At 38.1% G+C, this 20,791-nt stretch overlaps 1 protein-coding gene across 1 annotated transcript; it reads left to right on the forward strand.

The window, feature by feature from the left end:
• The first annotated feature begins 18,568 nt into the window (after window positions 1–18,568).
• Window positions 18,569–20,496, forward strand: LOC104426274 (transcription factor bHLH162). The gene is made up of 3 exons (XM_010039267.3): window positions 18,569–18,874; window positions 19,234–19,590; window positions 20,077–20,496. The coding sequence occupies exons 1-3, from the start codon at window positions 18,737–18,739 to the stop codon at window positions 20,155–20,157; spliced, it is 576 nt and encodes a 191-aa protein (XP_010037569.1). The 5' UTR covers window positions 18,569–18,736; the 3' UTR covers window positions 20,158–20,496.
• The last annotated feature ends 295 nt before the right edge of the window (window positions 20,497–20,791 follow it).

Raw genomic sequence — 20,791 nt, forward strand, 5'->3', positions numbered from 1 at the left:
CTGACATGAATCGAATCGTACACTTATGAAAAACATTTTAATTTTATTTGTTGAACGAATGGTTTAGAATATCATAAGGATTTGAATCTCTAGACTGTTGGAGATGAGATTATTCCGTTGGTTCGTACAATTATTTTGATTTTATTAATGACTACTATTTTAGATATATCTTAGTACGGGATTATCTAAACGACAAAGTTAAACTAGATTATCGAGCAAGACTTAATAGGCAATAGTCGTAGTGTTAAAGTCATATAAAGACGCTTTATTATTAAAGTCATTCTACGCCGCCGATGTCTTATGTTGCGTGTTGGATTATTTTCATTTTGTATTCACGACAGTACAAATTGAAAATGAAGTTCACTTACTATTTCGATGACGTAAAGCCTTCATAGTGGGCTTTTCGCGATTATCTTCTAGAAAGGTCGACTTTTTTGGAAGTGTTTTCGAAGTTCTCGAGATGTGAAACTTCAATTCACTATTTAACTAAACTTGAATGAGCCAAGAAAATTCTTGCAAAGACTCAGAAAAATCAACGGTGATGTAATTATGAAATTGATCGGACATGAGCGGGTTTGGACTGGCTAAGATGGGTGGGTAGATTCAAAAAAAAAAAAAAAAAAAAACTGTTCGGAGGAGGAACAAATCGGGTATGATTTTGGGCCGGGCTATCCATGGCCCGCCTAGCCCCATCCGTTAATGAAGTTTCATTCTCCGCAACTATACAACACCATGGATATTTTTATAATAATGTTTTAGGAACAAATCGACATCTTACGTGTAACCCGCCGTTAATTTAAACGTGAATAAAAAAATATAAGTGAATATCCATCTTATCAACCCATCTTATTATCCCTATTTTTCCCTCATTTTGTAGTGTTTGGATTATATGAATGTAAAAAAGTTTATTCCTAAGATTATACACTGGACCTAAGTTGATGAGCAAGCTGGCCCAAGCTCTAGGGCCACGACCTTAATAGCTGTAGCGCCTTCAAAGCTACATTGCCTCACCCAACATTAAAGTGTTTTCAAATATGTATTACTAGTTATATATGAAGGGAATTTCTGATTTCCAAAAACCGGATTCGACACTAAATCAAATCTCTAAACTTGTGCGGAAGACGAGCCCGGGAAAAACACATGCATTATCAATCCTAAGGCACATCACATAATCGAATATACCTTGTTAGCCATATATTAAGCACCGATGCGATATGAGGAAGATAATTTGGCCATGTTCGATCTGATGACGCCAATTCGCCTTGAAGGAAAGATGGGTGTTGCCTTTTGCTTACTGTTCTTTCTTTTTGGAGCGTTTCAAGTGAGAGAGGGAGGAGGAACGTACGTTACTTCAAAAGGTGCGTTCCTTCCTCTTTATTTCCCCTTATATACGTCCCCCTTCAAAAATAAACATGTCCCTTCATCGTATCCCTTTATCTATGGGCTATAATCTTGTGGGCCAGGCTTTTAGGCCCAATATGGGCGGACGGGCCAACTTAGGCCCATCACGTTAATAATTAAAATCATTATCTCACACTCGCACATGGTGGGCCGAACATGATCCTCTTTACCTCTCTTCAACATTTATACTGGTGAATAATCCGTGCGACTAGCATACTTTGAAAGTTCATTGTCATATATCTGTTAAGAATATATAGTAGCTCATAATGGGCATCACACTCTGAGTAGATTTAGTATGTAATACCCTAGATTGATCGATCACATTTATATCTCTTGATCTCTTTTATATAATTATATATATATAAACTGCATTCATAATTGGTCGACTAGTGAATACAAAAACTACAATGTGATTCTCCAAATTTGATCTTCCTCTTTCCTTCAAACTCTCAATTTTAGTTCAGCTTGCTTTTCTAGAAATGTCCCATTAGATCGAATCAACTCATGACCATTGGCAACATCCTAAGATAGCAAACACTAAATAGAAATCTTGAGAATAAGTAAGAGTTATGAGGGCACTCAAATTGAGGAACTCTTTTCCTCAAGAGTTTCACACGGCATAAAAGTTGAGATTAAACTTTTGCCACTCTTATTGGTTGTTTCATGCATACGTAGTATGAAATACGTATTACGGTATTAACTCATTTCCCATGGAGCATATGTTTACACCTTTAATACCGTACAGATGATAGTTCAGACATACCCAATGTCTAACTTGAGTTCACGTATGTATTCATTCACAAAATTCATCAGAACTCACATATGGCATCTTAGACAAATAAAGTAAAATATGTGAGGTATTTTACTTTCGAACATAGTAAATATTATGTCATCATCTTAACACTTAGTTAATGTGACATATATATTTGAAGCTTGAGCTCTCAATTATCACCTAGATAATAAGCTTAAAACCGTCTCATCTCTATTTATCACATAGTAAATAGAGGCGATTACTTGCGTGAGTGGGCTAATATTATATCTGTCCGACATACTTTCTTAACTTAAAGTAATGCACTGAGCATTAAGATGCATAAAGATCAAACAAATATTCATAGTCATTAATGATGAAAAAACACTAGTTCATAAATGTGAACAACTCAAGGAAATTACAATCCAGTACATCAGACTCTACGCAATCCTAGAGATTTTACATGACCATAAAACACATTTCTAGGTATTGGCTTTGTCATAGAATTTGCTATCATTCTATGCGTAGATATGTACTGTAAGTTCATATCCTTTTGTGCAACCATATCTTTGACAAAGTTATACTTGGTATCTATATGATTGGTCTTGCCATGATATTTTGGATCTTTAGTGTACGCTATAACTGCTTGGCTATCACAGTTAACCAATAATGGATTTTCAATAATACCTAAATGATCCAAAAATCTCTTAAGCCAAACTCTTTCCTATACTGTTGCTGATAATGCCACGAACTCAGCTTCCATCGTGTACAAGGCTATACACGTTTGCTTCTTACTGCTCCATGATATGGTGCCATTGTTCAGTAAGAAAGCAAATCCAGAGGTAGATTTTCTTTCATCTAAATCTTCTCCCCAATCAGCATTTGAATAGCCTTCAAGTCACAGATCATTTCCTTGGTAATTCAGCTTGTAATCAGCAGTTCCCTTTAGATACCTCAGTATTCTTTTAACGGTTTTCCAATGTGCTTGACCTGGATTGGATTGGTATCTACTCACCATTCCAACTGCAAAACATATGTCAGGTATTGTACACATTATAGCATACATCAAGCTCCTAACATCACCAGCATAAGAAACATGTTTCATTTGTTCCTTCTCTTGTGGAGTCCTTGGACACAGTCTATAGCTCAATCCTTCACCTTTTGCAATAGGAGTGTCTATGGATTTACAATCTTGCATACGAAATTGTTCAAGAACCTTATTTATATACGTTTCTTGCGAAAGAGATAACGATATCTTCGAACGATCTCTTAAAATCTTAACTCCAAGAATGTATGCAGCCTCACCCATATCTTTCATCTCAAGGTTGGAAGATAACCAACTCTTGACAGTATTAACAAACTCCATATTGCTTCCGGCAATTAGTATATCATCAATATATAATGATATGATCACAAATTGATCTTTGGATCTTTTGATATATACATAATGATCCTCATCTATCATTGTAAAATTATATGCCATTATGGTATTATGAAAACGTATATACAATTGTCTTGACGACTGCTTAAGGCCGTATATCGATCTCAAAAGTCGACATACCTTTTCTTCTTGGCCTTTCATTATGAAACTAGCAGGTTGTTCCATATATATTTCTTCCTCTAATTCTCCATTGAGGAAAGCAGTCTTTACATTCATTTGATGTAACTCAAGATCCATACTAGCCACTATTGCTAAAATAATGCGAATCGAGGTAAATCTCACTATAGGAGAAAATGTTTCTTCATAATCAATTCATTCCTGTTGATTATACCCATTCGCCACAAGGCGAGTCTTATGCCTTTTTATCGAGCTATTAGCTTTTCGCTTTATTTTGAGAACCCACTTGTTCCCAATAGCTTTGCGTCCTTTTGGAAGATCAACCAGTTCCCAAACTTGGTTTGACTTTATTGACTCAATCTCCTCTTCCATTGCATGAATCCATTTTTCCTTATTAGGGTAAGTTAGAGCCTCATTAATATTTTTTGGCTCATCATCATCTTGTGAAGCAACCATAAAAGTTTCCCCTTCAATGTCAAAATGTCGACGGGGAATACTTTTGCGACTTGTTCGCCGTATGGGAGATTGTACACTTTGCACATCATTCCCCATTATGCTCCTACTAGGATTAGATAATGATGTCGTCTCATCATGTGATTGTAATTGATAATGAGTTGAGTTCAATTCATCACTTCTCATATTACTCCCACTTGGACAAACTCCACTAATATCATTATCTTGATCCAAGGTTTCAAATAGGGAGTAATTTTTACATATTTCGCCCTTCTTAGGAAATTCATTCTCTAAGAATATGACATCCCGTGATTCAAATTCAGTTATACTCATACTTTCCTGCTCACCTATGAACACATACCATTTCAAGTGTTCAGAGTATCTTATGAAAATACTCTTCTTTCCTTTTGGACCCAATTTCCCAAACTTGTGAGAGAGCTCATGAGTATAGGCAGCACAACTCCATAGCTTAAGAAAACTTAAGTCCAGTTTTCTACCTGTCCATAACTCATATGGAGTGGAAGTAACTGATTTGGAAGGCACTCGGTTAAGTATATAGGCAGCAGTTAACAACGCATCACTCCAAAATGTGATAGGTAAGTTAGCATGCGTCATTATGGACCTAACCATTTCTAGTAGGGTTTTGTTTCTTCTTTCCGTAACACCATTTTGTTGAGAAATATATGGAATAAACAAGTGTCTTTCTATTCTTTTTTCATCACATAATTTTCTGAACTTATCAGATAAATATTTTCGACCTTGATAAGATCTTAATACTTTTATTTTCTTGTCTAATTGATTTTCTACCAAGTTCATAAACCTTTTGAAACAACTTAATGCTTCAAATTTATGAGAAATCAAATAGACATATCCGAATCGAGTATAATCATCTATAAAAGTGATGAAATAAATAGCCCCATGCATTCCTCTCACATTCATTGGACCACAGATGTCAGAATGGATTAAATGCAGAGGAAATTCAGCTCTTTTATCTTTTCTAAATGGTTTCCTTGTCGTTTTCCCTACTAGGCAATGCTCACATATGGACAAATCGACTTTTTCAATGTTGCCCAACAAGCCCTCTTTGGCTAGTCTATTCATACGTTGTTGGCCAATATGATCAAGTCTAGCATGCCACACATTCACATCATTATCATATGAATTATGAGACATGAGAAGGGAATAACAAACATTGATATCACCACAGTCAACATTTAGTATAATAAAACCATCTAGAAAATGACCACTACCATAGTAGTGTGTATCCAAATACAAATCTACACCATTATTATGAAAGTTCACACTAAAACCAAGCTTAACCAACACCAAAACAGACACTAAATTCCAACGAATCTCCAGAACATACAATACATCATGTAAGAATAAAGTGCGTCCACCACGCATGTTCAGTTGGCAGGTGCCAATTCCTTTTACTTCAGCTTTGGAGTTGTTTCCCACATAGATCTACTTAGTTCTAGTTGGTACTCGTCGGAATTCCACGAATAATTCTCTATCCTTTGCTACATGGTCTGTCGCTCCTGAAACTACAGTCCACAAATGATTAGATTTAGTTAAGAATATAGAATTTGACACATTAGCAAAGCTCTTAAGAGTATAAGGGGTGAGTACCTTCTTTGACTCGCGACAGTCGCGAGTGTAGTGACCCTTCTGGTCACAGTTGTAACACTTCACAATTGAAATACTCTTCACTTGAGGACATTTTCCTCTCTTATGTTGGTCAGCTCTTGATTTCTTGCAAGAAGGACTTGATCCCTTGCATTTTCACATATTGAACGAATCAATGCGCTTGCGCTTAGAGCTCGAAGCTCCTTCTAAGTTGGAAGCAATATAGCAAATATGTGTTTCCTTCTCAAATGCCTTGAGGTAGTCCTCTGCTAGCTCAAGGTGGTGCACAACATTCTCAATTTCTTCCATAACATGGTCAAGAGCTTCTAGTACTTCTTGCTTTTCAAGCACACATTGAATTTTCATATTCAATAATTCATAGTTATCGCCATTGAGCTTTTCATCTTTGTTCACCTCGGCAACTATGCTCTTTGTGGCTAAAGCCATTAATCTGAACACATCAGACATATATGCACGAATTATTAATGCCTATCATTTATACATCCATTTTGCACAGACCCATCATATTAATGAACAATTTTAAGTAAGGTTTCAGAATCAAAATGTCACTATGTTTCCAATCATCCTCCAAAAATCATAATTTAAAACTATCATTAATATAATTGTCTTATGCAAAATAAATTCTATGAAGCTACAAAAACTTCTATGAACTATCCACAGCAGTCAACAATAACAGAAAGCAAATAATATTTGACATCCAATAGAATAATAATGCTTTCATATAATACAACTAACATATCAGTTGTCACACCAACAACAACTAGGTAGAAAAACATTATATAAGATGTCCACAAAACACACTAAACAAAGACCAGCCAATACATCTAACACCAAGTCAGTATACGAATTGGGAAAGATCCTCTTTTGTTCAATTTCTTGATCTTTTCCCTTATAACAATCCAGTAATAATTATCTATAAAATCCATCACAATTTTCCTATATGAAGCGGCTTTGTTGACATCCCATATACGATTCAACACTTTTTGCCATTCTGGTGGAAGAGTGTTCATGAAAAATTGCACCATCTCAGACTGTGGCATAGGACGATCATTCCATATGACCTTTTGAATTTTTCCATTGACTTCAAGAACGTGATCAATTAAGTCACCACTTGTTGACACCCGAAATTTTTGTCGACGTTTTAAACATTCAATTTGCAAAAGTAAAAAAAAAATTGTTTGAAATGAAAAGATAAAAAAAAAATAGAAATAAGGAAAAATGAAAAAAAGAAAGAGAGAGAAAAAAAGAATAAAGAGCCAAAAAGATTTTAAAACATGAATGAAAACATAAAAAAAAATGAAAAAATGAATGAAAATGAAAAGAAAACAAGGAAAAAGTAAAGGAAACAATAAAAGAAAAAAAGAAGAAGAAAAAATAAGAAAAGGAGGTTTTTATCTCGCACGGGGGGATTCTCTCTAGCTCTGGATTTTTTTGGGCGCGGGGGCTCTCTCTTTTTTGGTTGGCTCTCTCAAGCTCTCTCCGGGGGGGGCTCTCTCTAAAATTTTGGCCGAACAGACTCTTTGATTGGGGGCTAGGGGATTCTCTCGCTCACGGGGTCTCTCTCTCTCTAAAGAGCAAGTGGGTAACTTGGGAAGAGATCAGAGGGAAAAACCGAAAAACGGAACAGGAGAAGAAGATCGATCGATCGCCATCGCTCCTTCCCCCACCTCGCATGCGATTCGAGTCGATCGAAACTATCGTCGGTGGCAATGATGACGACGACGACATCGGTGGTGACAGGGGGCTCGATCAGTTAGGGTTTTCTTCCATTGGTGTGATCGGAGCATCTATGACGATCTCTTGATCAATCGCTTTCGTGATTTGGAGATCGGAAGCCCTGTTTTTCGCTAAGATTCTCTCCGGTTTTCGCTGGATCTCTCGGCTCCGACGCTCTTGCCTTCTAGAGCCTTAGAAGAAGAGCAACTGTCAGATTGAGGAGCTCAAGGTGTGGGGCTCAGATCCGAAGCTGACCGGTAGTGACGACGATCAACAACGGGTTCGACAGCGGCAGCAACAGCTTTCGGTCGTCTTCTCGTTCTGTTTTTATGATCTCTTTGTTCTAGTTTGGGCTCTCGCTCGCTCGCTCGATCAATCGAAGACCGGTGGTCGAGGATCGCACGTGAGCTCTCTCTCTCTCTCTCTCTCTCTCTCTCTCTCTCTCTCTCTCGATCTGTTAGGGTTTCGATTTTTGTTCTCTCTTTGAATCCGTTCGGGTCGTGGATTCTGACCTCTCCCTCTCGATCACTCTCTCTGGTGATTTTGCTCTCAGCTGAATCTGACGCTCTCGTCGCGGATCGCGTCCTTCCGGAGCTCGAGGTGCAAGGATTCGGAACTGCACCGAGTTTGGAGGTCTCAACTCGGCTCCGAGGGCAGAACCAAAGAGTAGATTTGCTGGTGTTCACGAAGACTAGATCACTCGATCAAGCATCAAAGTTTCACAAACAAGGTATCATTTTGAATCTGGTTGGCAAGCTTTGCTAGAAGTGATTGTCGAGTATTATGGATTGGAAGTTGATCAGGTTACTATTACTATTTTCATATGTTTGATTCCAGTTGTCATTGATGCTTGTGTGAAGCTTGTGTCAGTGTGGTGTGATTGATTAGTGGGCGTTTTACATCGATTAGGTTTTACCATTGATGATCTTTATGTTTACTTTGTCGTCTTCATGATTGCTTGTTTAAAACTTCATGCCGATCACAGGTCTAGCTTTTAGGGTCATAAACTTACAGAGAAATGATATCTCAGCGTAAAAACACATTTGTATGGAGAGACCTCTCATTTGAAACTAAAAGCATGTGGATAGTTCTTGATTATCTGAGGATAGATTGTTGTTGCCATCTGTTGGATCCCATGCTTGCTTTACTTTTAATTACTGGGACCTTGCAGTAGATATATCTCATCTTGGATATCTTGCCTTTCTTCTGGTTTTCTTTCGAATGAGACTCATTATATTGAAAAAGAGAAAGAGGATTTTTAAGTTCTTGCAGATATACAACTTTGCAGTTATTGTTCTATCTCTTGTATATCAATCTCTTTTTGTTGGGGATTTTTGTGCAAAAAGAATGCAAGAAAGCAAATTATATACTTAAGGTGATTGGTTTTCAGCTGACCTTGCTTCTCTTATGGGTGTTTCCTTCAGTTGATTGCCTTTATACTGTGATTGTTGGTGATCATCATAGTGTCCGATGAGGCGAGGACCTTTTGTGTCAAAGTGCATTCTCGACATTGAAAGTTCGGGGCCAGGATACATTACTAACTGAAATTTCTATTGAAAGCTAGATGGTAACTCTTTACTGATATGCATTGTTCAATCTTGTATCTGAAATTTTCTGCTGGATGTTATACTTGGATTCATGAATCGATGCTTTATGAAATGCCTTTGGTTATAACATACAGTTCTTTTTTTATTATGGAATTGATTCGATTAGGGAAATGCTGTCTTTTCTGTGGCTAATTGCTGTTAGTCTTAAGATGAGATAGCAGATTTGTCCAATTGCTTTCATTATGTTGTAGAATGATGGTGTGACACGCTACCATGTTCTATTCCTGATTGACTTGTTCATGTTCTTGAATTTTTAGAAATTCACGTGTTAAAATTTTTGAGAAGCTTCCTCGTGAAATTTGTTCTTATGATGCTGATTTCACATGATTTGTATATCAATTGGACTCAACTTCTCTTGTGATTCACATGATAGAAATCTGTCATAAAAATGAAATTCATGACCCCTGTTTTTCCCTTGTCAAAGCTGACCTCGTCATTTTTCTGTGATTTCCTTGTTAAGGAATTCTAAGATTGGATCCTTAACAAAAGTTGTTCGTTTCTCTTTTGTTTGCGCTGTGGTAAAACTTCATATTCTTCAGATTTTCTTTTTAGGTCAAATCACTATTAATGTGTCATGACATCCCGACGTGACATTGTGCATTCTTGAATTTTCATAAACTTCTATGTGGCTCACATTAAAAAAAACTTTTGCGATGAAAGTTGTTTCCCATGATTGGGTGTGCATTTGATTCCATTTTGAGGCTAGTTTGGTTATGGATTGATGTTATTTTGATCAAGTAGACTCATACGTGCTTGTGAGAAGATATAGCTTCAATTTTATGGCAATTTGTCATCAAACAATCACAATTTGCAGTCTAGTGTGCTCTGTTATAATTCTGATTGTGTGCCGGAAGTTGTGGATTAAGCATGGATTAGATGGATTTTTTCTTAGCTTATTTGCCCGTGGGACAATGATATCACGTGTCAAGTCTCTTGTCAATTTTACATGTTCAAAGATGCATATTTTTTAGTAAGTGATCCTTAGTCAGCTCATTCATTTGTTTGATTAACTGAGAACCAAGATTATATGGCTTGGATGCTTGTCATGTTATATGCTTTGCATGTGATCATTAGATGAATGACTTAGGTGTGGCACATAACAATACTGAACCTTGAGATGTCGCATAGAACTTGACTTAGGGACTTCGTGACTTTAGTCACCATTTGTGAACATAAAAAATGTCTTGCTTTTGTTTGTTTTGATACGTGATGATTGTTTCTTTAATTTGTATACATCTAGTAATCCGGATTTCTTAGATTCGGTTTAGAATAAGATTCTGAACATGGATAAAGCGTGAAGATGGTGAAGGTCGATGTCCATTCCGACCATTGTCATGTAATATTCGTTATCCCGACACATGTCTCGGGTTCCATGCATTGTATAAAGCCCGACGATTTGCGGGTTTCTTTTCTTTCTCGATTGTTTTCTCTTTTATATTCTTTAGAATTGCATGATTAGGTTTACTACTTTCTCTTGATTGTTTACTTCATGTCTTGCAATTTAATTTTCATTGATTGTTTTCCTTTCATTTCTTAGGAATAAAATATAATAGAATAGAATAAAAGTAATTCACCACGCATGATCATTTAGTATAGAATTGACGATCCTGAAAATATAAAAAGAAATGCATTGACATGTTAGGAAAAAACACAATATACTGTTTAGGTACCGAAAAGGTGCTAATAGCAATATTAGCGTAACCCAAGTCCCCGAACCTAGATATCTGGTTACGTAGGAATCGAGGGAACACTCCCGACCCTCGATTGGGTTTCTAGCCGACCCCCAAGATGAGGTTAGTGGCGACTCCTGTATATTTTTTAGGTTGTTAAATACTTAGATCGTATAAATAAATCCGCTGTCGCGCGGGGTATGAGCTTGGGAGAGCTCGTGATCTCGTGAGGAAACTCTCGTGATTAAAGTACCCCTAAACCCGACCTTTCCCCTCCTTGGCCATTTCGAGGGGTGGTGAGATCGGGTCGCGACACCACTCTCCTATCGATGATCAGTTAGCTCAGCTATCAACTTAGAAAGCATTTTCTTTTGTTCATCGGTAATTGAGCGAATATGTGTGCGCAACCTAAGGGGAGGCATTGTTCCTGCAACAAATGCAGAACAAATAAGGGATCACATATAATCCACATAGACTTAATTGGAAAAAGAAACATATTCTTTTCCTTTTTTTGGTCAACAGTTAAAGTCAACGGTCAACGGTCGTCAACGGTCGAGGTCAGCCGGGTCTGATGGATCGACCCAGCACGTGTGGCACACGTGCAGCTGACGTTACGATGACGTCAGCTGTCGCGTGCCTCGCACGTGCGCATGCGACGCATGCGCCTGCCAACGCACGCGCCGAAATCGCTGGTTCGTTCCGGCTGCGCGTAGGGGCGCGTCCGGCGGCGTTTCGCCACTCGTCGCGCTTGTCTTAACGAGACCTTCCATCCAACGCTATCAGAAATGGATTTCGACTTACAGAAACTCAAAAAAATGGATGAACAGTGCTCGGGTGTTAGGATTTTTCCGTCCCGATCGGTGTCGGCCGATTAATTTCACGAAAATTAATAAGAAAACATCCATAAACATGAAAGGGGTTGGGAAAAACATGAAAAATGATCGGGAAACAAGAACTACGGCTCTGATACCAATGAAGGGAATTTCTAATTCCCAAAAACCGGATTCGACACTAAATCGAACCCCTAAACTTATGTGGAAGACGAGCTCGGGAAAAACACATACATCATCGATCCTAAGGCACATCACAGAATCGAATGTATCTTGTTAGCCACAGATTAAGCACCGATGCCGATATGAGGAAGAGAATTTGGCCATGTTCGATCCGATGACGCCAATTCGCCTTGAAGGGAAGATGGGTGTCGCCTTTTGCTTACTGTTCTTTCTTTTTGGAGCGTTTCAAGTGAGAGAGGGAGGAGGAACGTAGGTTACTTCAAAAGGTGCATTCCTTCCTCTTTATTTCCCCTTATATACGTCCATTCTAAAAAGAAACGTGTCCCTTCATCATATCCCTTCATCCATGGGCCCTAATCTTGTGGGCCAGACTTTTAGGCCCAACATGGGCGGACGGGCCAACTTAGGCCCATCACATTAATAATTAAAACCATCAGTATGAATCACAACATTTCACAATACAATTTCCTTTTTCTTTTTCCTAACATTAGTAGAGTCCGTGTAAGGCTCCTTGTGTGAGATTTTATTGGATTACTACAAACTGTTTTAAAAATTTCAGCTAGAAATGCATGCTTTGATACATTGCGCCTCATGCTTGGTCTTTTTTTAAGGGTCTGGAAAGCCTTAGCCTAAGGCGTGAATATATACGATTGGGGAGGTAAATTAAGGTCTAAAAGATTCATTCGAATTCCCTTATGCTTAGTCATTGGGGAGGCAAATCAGGATTTAAAAAGAATTAAATTCAAGACTTATAGCATATGTTCACATTCTTGAAAATGACCTTTAAGAGAACATGTAAGCATGATGATTTGATGATGGGCGTGTCGTTGCTTGAACAACCCCCTTAGAATTTCACTTCGCAGCATTGGCCGAGTTCCGTTGAACCAATGCCAAAAACGACAAGTCATACCGTGAATTATAAAGCATTGATACTTTTTGGAATATTTCGTGTCAAGTTAGATACTCTTTGATACTCAATCAATAGCTGTCGGATTTTTCGACATTCAATTAACTCTCTTGATACGCAAGTTCGGAATTTCGACATACGAGTTCAAAATTCTAACATGTGATCAATTCTAAAAATTCTCAATAAATGATGGGTTAAAATATAAATATGTAAAAAGTAAAAAATAATAAAAACAATAAAAGGTGAAAAGAAAAAAAATCTACTATTCTTTTCTCTTTTGACTCACTTTTCATGACATACAATTTACCCCATAAATTTGCTTTTTCTTCCAACATGTCTTGATACACGAATCCAGAATGTGGATTGTTTTTTTTTTCCTCTAAGTTTTATGGATTATTAGAATGGAGTTAAATTCGTTAAATTTAAAAAATAAACGATATTAACAAATAATGACTTAATGTTATTAGTGTAAATTCATTCCTGGCTCTTTTATTATTATTCATTCAATCAAATTAATTTGATTGAAATTATCATAAAAATGATAATTAATCATGTATAATTAAAAATATATATTTAATATACAACGTGTCGGAATTATCTATTTTTTGAAAAATGATGTGTCGATGTGTTATATCGTATCGTATCGCATGTCGCTTGTCGGTACTACTTAGGTGACAGAGGTAGAGCGCAAGCTCAGGCCAATGCAAGTGGATTAGCGTTGCCGCCAGTCGATACTGGTGTAGCAGCACCTGGTGATCTGAGAATTGATGGGAGCTAGCAACTAGCCACAAGCCAAGTCTAGCTTTGTTATCTATGGTGAGTAGTTTCTTTATTCTCTACCTTTTATTGAATTGAACTACTAAATACCCGTTAGAGACCATTAGTAAATATAATCAGATTTCTATCGTCGATTAAATTCCGGCATGTGTCTTCACTGTAGTTTTAGGGTGCCTCGTGGTTAATTAGGGGGTGCATGACAAACCTTTGTTTTTGTTTTAGAAATAATTTTTCTATTTTAAATCTGTTTCTGGAATAGAAATCCGTTTGGTAAACCTATTCCATTTTTCTATTTCTGAAATAGATTTTTATTCCAGAAATATGTTTGGAATAGAAATCGGAAGTAGAAATTTTCTACTTCTCTATTTTCTCTATTTCTGTAATAGAAATGAGAGATAAAAATTTTTCTCATCGTTCGTCAATTGGTCCTTCATCCGTCGCCGTCGACTAGTTGCCGGCCGTCGCCGACCGCTGCCGCCGGTCGCCGGCCACTCGCCGCCGGTCCACCGCCGTCCGTAAAGAAATTTTTTTGTGTTGTTATTAAACGAATTTCTATTTTTAGTGTAGAAATTTTGTGTCATTATCAAATGATTATTTTCTTAGAAACTTTTCTATAAATAGAAATATAAAAATCTATTTATCTTTCAAAATTTATTTAAAAACAGAATGGTTATCATTCACATTCTTAAATTCTAAAATCGTATCTTTATGTTTCTTAACACTCCCTAAATCACGGCCTTGCATTGTTGTCCTTCTTGTCAGACCACGCCAGACACGTGCACTCGATATAAACACACAAAAATGACGCGTAAGGGGGAAAAGTACAGATTTTTATGTCTCTAACTTCTTGATATGTCCTCTATGGGGATATTTTAGTGCTTGTGCCGTTTGCAAGTTTTCAATTGGCTGGGAGATAGTTTGTACTCAAGTACGTAAATTGAGACTAGACTGTGGGGGCATCAGGATCAAATGGGAAATTGGGCATATTCGACGATGGACTCTTTCGGGCCCTCCAAATATTATGAACCGGGTCAAACGTCCTCCGCGGGTGCGGGTCCGGGTGCGCAGGGGCCCACGTGTCCGGAACATGCAGCCCTCCCTCCGTACAACGCCCCCAAAAAAGCCGCGTCCTCCGCGTACGACTAAAGGCCGCCGCACCAGCCGTGTCGTTCGTTCCATCACCTCTGACGTCATCTTGTTGACCCGGTTCGACTCGTTTCCACACCTCCGCGGCTGCTTAAACCCCCATCTCGGTGTTTATCAGGAGTGCAACGCGACTCACATTTTTGCTTTTGTTTCCACGCATCGAATGAGTCAAAAAAGAGGAAACGAGGCTCCGGAATTTCACCCACTCCATGCGCCAAAAGGGAGGAAATAGACAAGCATAGTTTTTGTGATTGGTTTACCTTTCTACGCATGCATAAAAGTTGCATTCCTAGGAAAAATAAAAAAAAAACGCACGATGATTTGGGATTATATTTGTAAAATCGAACGGTTTATGATTAAAGTAGCATTCGAATAATAGATTTATGACTGATTCGTACATTTAATCTATTTTGTTGACATGAATCACGACAAATACAAACAAGAAGAAGACAAAAAGGGCAGGGGATATTAACTTTTAATGAGGGGCAAGAAAATTCGACCTAGCTTTGCCACGCAAGTTTCATCCTTGGACACGACTCTGCCCAGCAACATGGAACCCCACTTTTGTCGCCAAAAAGCTTTGCTTTTGACGTTGCGCATGCCGATTGCACATTCTCACTACTCTTTAGTAAGAATAAACGAAGTACATCTTAATAAAATATTTTCTTACAACATAAGTTGACACAATCAATTACCATAGGATTGTGATGACTCGACTAGAATCGCCGTGGTTGAGTTTGTGTAATATCGTAAGATCGACTACTAGAATTGACGTGATTTAACAAATAAACATTTTGATAGAGTTATTAATTATGATGTATTTTTCCGCATACAAATTATCTTTTACTTTTGGAAAATTTGATAAGATGATTGAAGACCAGAGTTGTTATAATACTCATATTAAAACTTTAAATAGCAGCACATTTTGTCTTGGACTATTATGTTTAGAATTTCATTATGAAGTGACATGAAGCACTAGTTAAGCTGTCAAGCAAGGAAATGATATGATTTTCACTGTACGAATTGTTCTCGTGATATGCGCAATTAATGCTTTGAAAACCAAGTGGTCTCCCATTAAATATGTTTAGTATGTGCTCCGATTCGAGGTCGAGGTACTCATAACAATACCTTTATGTCTATTACTTCACATCAGCGTTTGGCTTCTAGGGTTGTTTGGTTTTGCGGGCACTATTGCATCTCGAGTTCATGCCTAAAAACGACGACCTAATATGAGAGCCAAGTGCTGAAAGTTACATTGCAGCCGGTTTATCAAGAATAGGATTTCGTTAAAAAGCGCGCTTGGGATCCTTGATAGGAAGTATTACTAATGCTTGGAAACTCAGTGTTTTCATTCGCGATGTGCTAAACAGAACAAATTTCCAACCTTCCATATTTTCTAATGCGCATCTAGAACCGTTCCTTTTGTCTTTCCTCATCGTGTTTTTCCTGCACAAATTAACTTACAGCACATGGGCGGTAAATAAAAGAAAGGAGAAGACATTTCTCGTTGAAATTACGTTGGATTGAAGCAATCAACGACCGCGATGAGACCTCTCGCTCATTCGTGAAGCTTCAAAACCTCGTTGCTTCTTCCTTCCCCTGAGTTCTAGAAAATGCCTGGAAAAAGGGGGTATCTAATACGGTCAGCTCGCAGAAGCATTGGTCAAGGAAGGCACTCTCGGTTTCTCGTAATCATACGAGTCAATGAGGCAGATTCCCAATTCTCGTGTTCATACTGGCTAAAACCGCTCGGAAAATGAGCGTCGTGAGCGGGTAGATATCCCAAAAAGACAACAGGAAGGCGGCATTCGAGTGCAGCAGACTGTTCACTCGTGGCCAACATGGGAAACGTTAGAAATGGACGAGTAGGTTTTGCATAAGAAGGCCTGCAAGTGAAGATGATTACATGAACCATAAGATAGGCATAGAAAAGAAAGAAGGGTCTGAGTTATATTGCTATCATGAGCATGTAAGTGACATTTTCATTAAAGCTTGATGCACTTCCACACAAGCACTGCTCATTTCTATATTTCAATGACGTCACAGACATATAGAGATGCAGAGACGGATTGATACTGATTGAGTAAAGGCTTAACATCGACCACGACTTTGCATGACGATGGCTAGAATCGCAACGCTTAACACGAGAAACCCCAGGCAAGTGGTTACGGTGGACGCATACCTTAGGGGAGCCGAAATGGCTGACGAAAAGAGAACCAAGCCAAGATTGGAATTGGTCTGGTCTTTCCCGATAATGTCACGAGCACGGTGGTTGGCCTGATCGAGATGGTCAAGTCCATTGGTGCGGTTCTCGTTCGGAATGTCAAACGCCCCCTAAAATGGTTCCTGGTCTTTCCTTTAAGAGCGTCCACTAATGGGGGCATCATCGGGGACGGTCAAAAAGACCAAACTCTCTCGCTGTAACGAAGAAGAAATCAACGAACCTAACGACGACCTTAATTTTTTTCCCAAAAAAAAAGAGGGTCACTTGGGTGAACATTGATAGGAGAAACGAACGATAATACCTTATAAGCCAGCTGTAAGAAAGGGACGGGTACAATGGTGTGGTCGGTGAAAGCGCGGTTTCATCAAAAGGGTAATAGTTGCTCAGAAAAAATAAAAAAATCAAAAGGGTAACAGTCATGGGTCAAGAGTCAACACGGCCGATCCCATGGCATTAGAACTACTCTATCGGCAGCGAATTGGCAACGCTCGTAATTAATTAATTTATTATGCGTGGAGCACATTTGACCCTACTAATTTGTGAACTTTGACCCCATTATAATATATATGTGAGCACCAAGCTGGGCTCATTATAATATGTAAACCCCAAATTTACAACAAATAATGCTCAAAATTCAAAATTCATCCCCAGTTGTGTTGACCAACAAATGAAGAGAAAACACAGGAACTAAATTCGCTTGAAATGCTGCTCGCTATTACTTGGCCGGCCTAAAGTTTTTTTTTTTTTTTGAAGCAGCTTTTACATATTTTGGGATATACACCATCCATGACATAATTGTGAATCTGACATGGGTATAGTCAACATCACATTAGAAAGTAAATGTTTTAAATTCTCTTAAATGGTTTCAACCATCCTCCTAAGCGATCATACAATAAATGATGTTAGGTGGAAAACCTTTTAGAGTAAAAGACAATGAATATCTAGAATTGAGTTATGTTAAAATATCACATATTGCTTGTCTATGAGGTTTATATATTCTTTGCACATGATCATTTACCTGTAGGCTTAAGCTTTTTGGACCGAAACTTTTAATGTGGTATCCAAGCCAGGTTTTGCTTCAATTTATTTTGCGTGTGCTACCCATGTTTGTTAAAATTCTATGTGCTATTCTTAATCACTCGCACGTCAGAGGGAGTGTTAAAGTATATCAAATCGCTTGTTTATAGGTTTATATAGAATTATGAAGGTGTTGCATTAAAATAGGTACATAGCAATCATGTCACAGTCAATGAAGCAAGTTAACGATTGAGAAACAGGGCTATTTTGTCCATTGAAGAAACACAAAACTTTCCTTTTCTTCTAGCAAGGAAAATCGCTCTTTTAAAGAGGGATTTAACTATTTCTTCCGTGTACAAAGTGCAGAAGTTAGATGATATGCTATGGTGACTTACTACAGAGGCATGGTTGAAACTTTTAAAGCAAGACTTTGACCACACGTAACACCGAGCGCAAAATATTTGACTATTGGAACACAAGTCAGGCGGCATATTTTAAATTGCCAATTGTCTTTAGAGGCCTCAACTTCCATTCGCGGAGCTGTCTACAGCTACGGTCGGTGGGGTTCTGTAATCTCTCCGTTTTTTTTTTTTTTTTTCATTTTTCTTTGCTCGTCATCAATAATTTCTCCATTTATAAGCACGTTTCCACACAAATATCAAACCTCTTCACTTGTCGAATGCTCTCTCTCTCTCTCTCTCTCTCTCTCTCTCTCTCGCTGTGGAAAGTCGTCGGAGTCTCTCAAGACGCAGCAGTCTTTTTAACTATAGCCTTTTGCTCTTGTTCAGACACAAATAAGCTTCTATTTTCTAAGTGAATGGTGCTACAGCTGATAAAATCTGGAACTCAAAGATGGAGAAAAGCACGAGCAACGATCAGCCCATGAGACCCGAGCGCAAAACCGTGGAGAAAAACCGAAGGATCCGCATGAAAATCCTCTGCTCCAAGCTTGCTTCCCTCATTCCTCAACACCATATCACCACTTCTAAGGTCTCTCTCTCTCTCTCTCTCTCTCTCTCTCTCTCTCTCTCTCTCTCTCTCGCTCGCTCTCTCTCTCTCTCTCTGTGGGTTTACTAGAAGCGATCAAGTAAAGCGCCTAACTTTCTTTCCGAGCTTGACCTGTTAGATAAGGCCGTAATTTCCTTTCTTTATTGGCTTCTTAACAACAAGTTCTTGAAAATAATCTGTCATTTGAAACCAAAAGTTTTCTTGAAAATGGATGGAATTGATCTATCAAAATTTTATTGTGTATAATTAGAAAAATATGTACATAAATCTGGGTCTGTATCAACTTCAGCAATCAAGAAAGAGTGAAATTTCCTTAATTTCCCTCTTTTTTTGGGTTTCAGGAATTGTTGTCGCAGCAAGATCAGCTGGATCAAGCTGCATCATACATAAAGCAGTTAAAAGAAAATATTGATGGGTTGAAACTGAGAAAAGAACAAGCAGTACTGCAGTCCGAAGGAATGGACACAAGCTGCTCTTTGACTTCATCAGATGATCAGGAGAATAAACTAGGGTTTGTGCTCCCGGTGTTTGAACTAAGAGACCATGGATTAGGTTTGGAAGTGATCTTGATCAGTGGGAGGAGGAGGAATTTCATGCTATATGAAGTGATCAGCATTCTCGAGGAAGAAGGAGCTGAGGTTGTCAGTGCCAGCTTTTCTGTTATTGGCGACAAGATCTTTCACACGCTCCATGCTCAGGTAACTCATTATCTCTAATTATTTCATCTAGGATTTCATAATTTTGGTTTAGTTGAAAAAAGATGATATAATCGTGATGTTATCCTCACTTTATGAAAGAATGAAACTAGAGTTCCATAAGTACATGCGTCTTGGAGCAGCCAAGCTCTGGAGGAAATTTAAATTAGAGAGACGGTGATGTATTAACTGATTTTGGCAAGTCAAAAGTTGTTAAATACCACATGAAAAGTTAGTCTTTTTAGGATATGGCTAACTACATGTACTTTAAAGCGTAACTAGGTACGGGAGTCTACTTTTAAGAGGTTTATATAACTACTACAGACTTTCCTGCACTTTGTTCTTGGTGTGTTGACATTTAGGATGGCAATTTCCGTTGCTAACTTTTATTTTCTTTTGTTCCTCTCTTAAGTTCTTCGTGGTAAGCGTTTCATCCACCGCATGATTAGATGTGTAGCTCTCATTTTATAGTTTGTGATGGAATTGCAGGTGAGACTATGCAGAGTTGGAGTAGAGACCGCAAGGGTATACAAGAGATTGAAAGAATTGATCCACCGATTCTCTCTCTAGAGATCGATCTTCTAATGTAGCAACAACAAAACGTACGAGAAAAGACATGAATTTTTGCTCGAAAAATGGTAATCAGCCGATGCAGATTGGAGATAGAACGAATTCATAGTTGATGTATGTTTTTATGTCTATTGCAAAACTAAAATAGCCACAACTAGTGGGTTATATAGTTACTAGTAGCAAATACAGAAGAAGTTATCTTAGTAACGTAAAAGGCCTATAGAGAGTGATATGTGTAAAGGGCTTACTTACGGTTATTACGTGCCGTGTTTGTCTACCCATACATATGTATGTATGTATATACCAGTTTTGAAGCAATCTTGGATCTCTAAACTATCCTTTGTGTACTTCTTCTTAGGAAATTACAATTTACGTCTTGTTGATTCACTTCGAGATATAAATTGATCTTTTGTGTAAGATGTAGCTTTGGCAACATCTAACTCTATTGGAAAACCCTAAGGTAGTTAACTGAAATCACAAGAATTATGGTTTTGTATCAAGGTCATGGTTGTTCTGAAAATCCTACTGTCACGCCCCGAACTCCGAGCGTGTGAACAACTCACCATGGTCAGGCAAATGCGACATTCCCAGGTAGTGTTGCCGACCCCATTCATTTTAAATGCGCATGCGGAAC

Source organism: Eucalyptus grandis, chromosome 11 (genome assembly GCF_016545825.1).
Source record: "Eucalyptus grandis isolate ANBG69807.140 chromosome 11, ASM1654582v1, whole genome shotgun sequence".
In the NCBI taxonomy this organism is placed as follows: domain Eukaryota; kingdom Viridiplantae; phylum Streptophyta; class Magnoliopsida; order Myrtales; family Myrtaceae; genus Eucalyptus; species Eucalyptus grandis.

Coding starts and splice junctions, on each gene's coding strand:
- LOC104426274 (XM_010039267.3), top strand. CDS start 18,737: ATGGAGAAAAGCACGAGCAACGATCAGCCCATGAGACCCGAGCGCAAA. Junction 18,875..19,233: donor ACCATATCACCACTTCTAAG/GTCTCTCTCTCT, acceptor TTTGGGTTTCAG/GAATTGTTGTCGCAGCAAGA. Junction 19,591..20,076: donor TTCACACGCTCCATGCTCAG/GTAACTCATTAT, acceptor ATGGAATTGCAG/GTGAGACTATGCAGAGTTGG.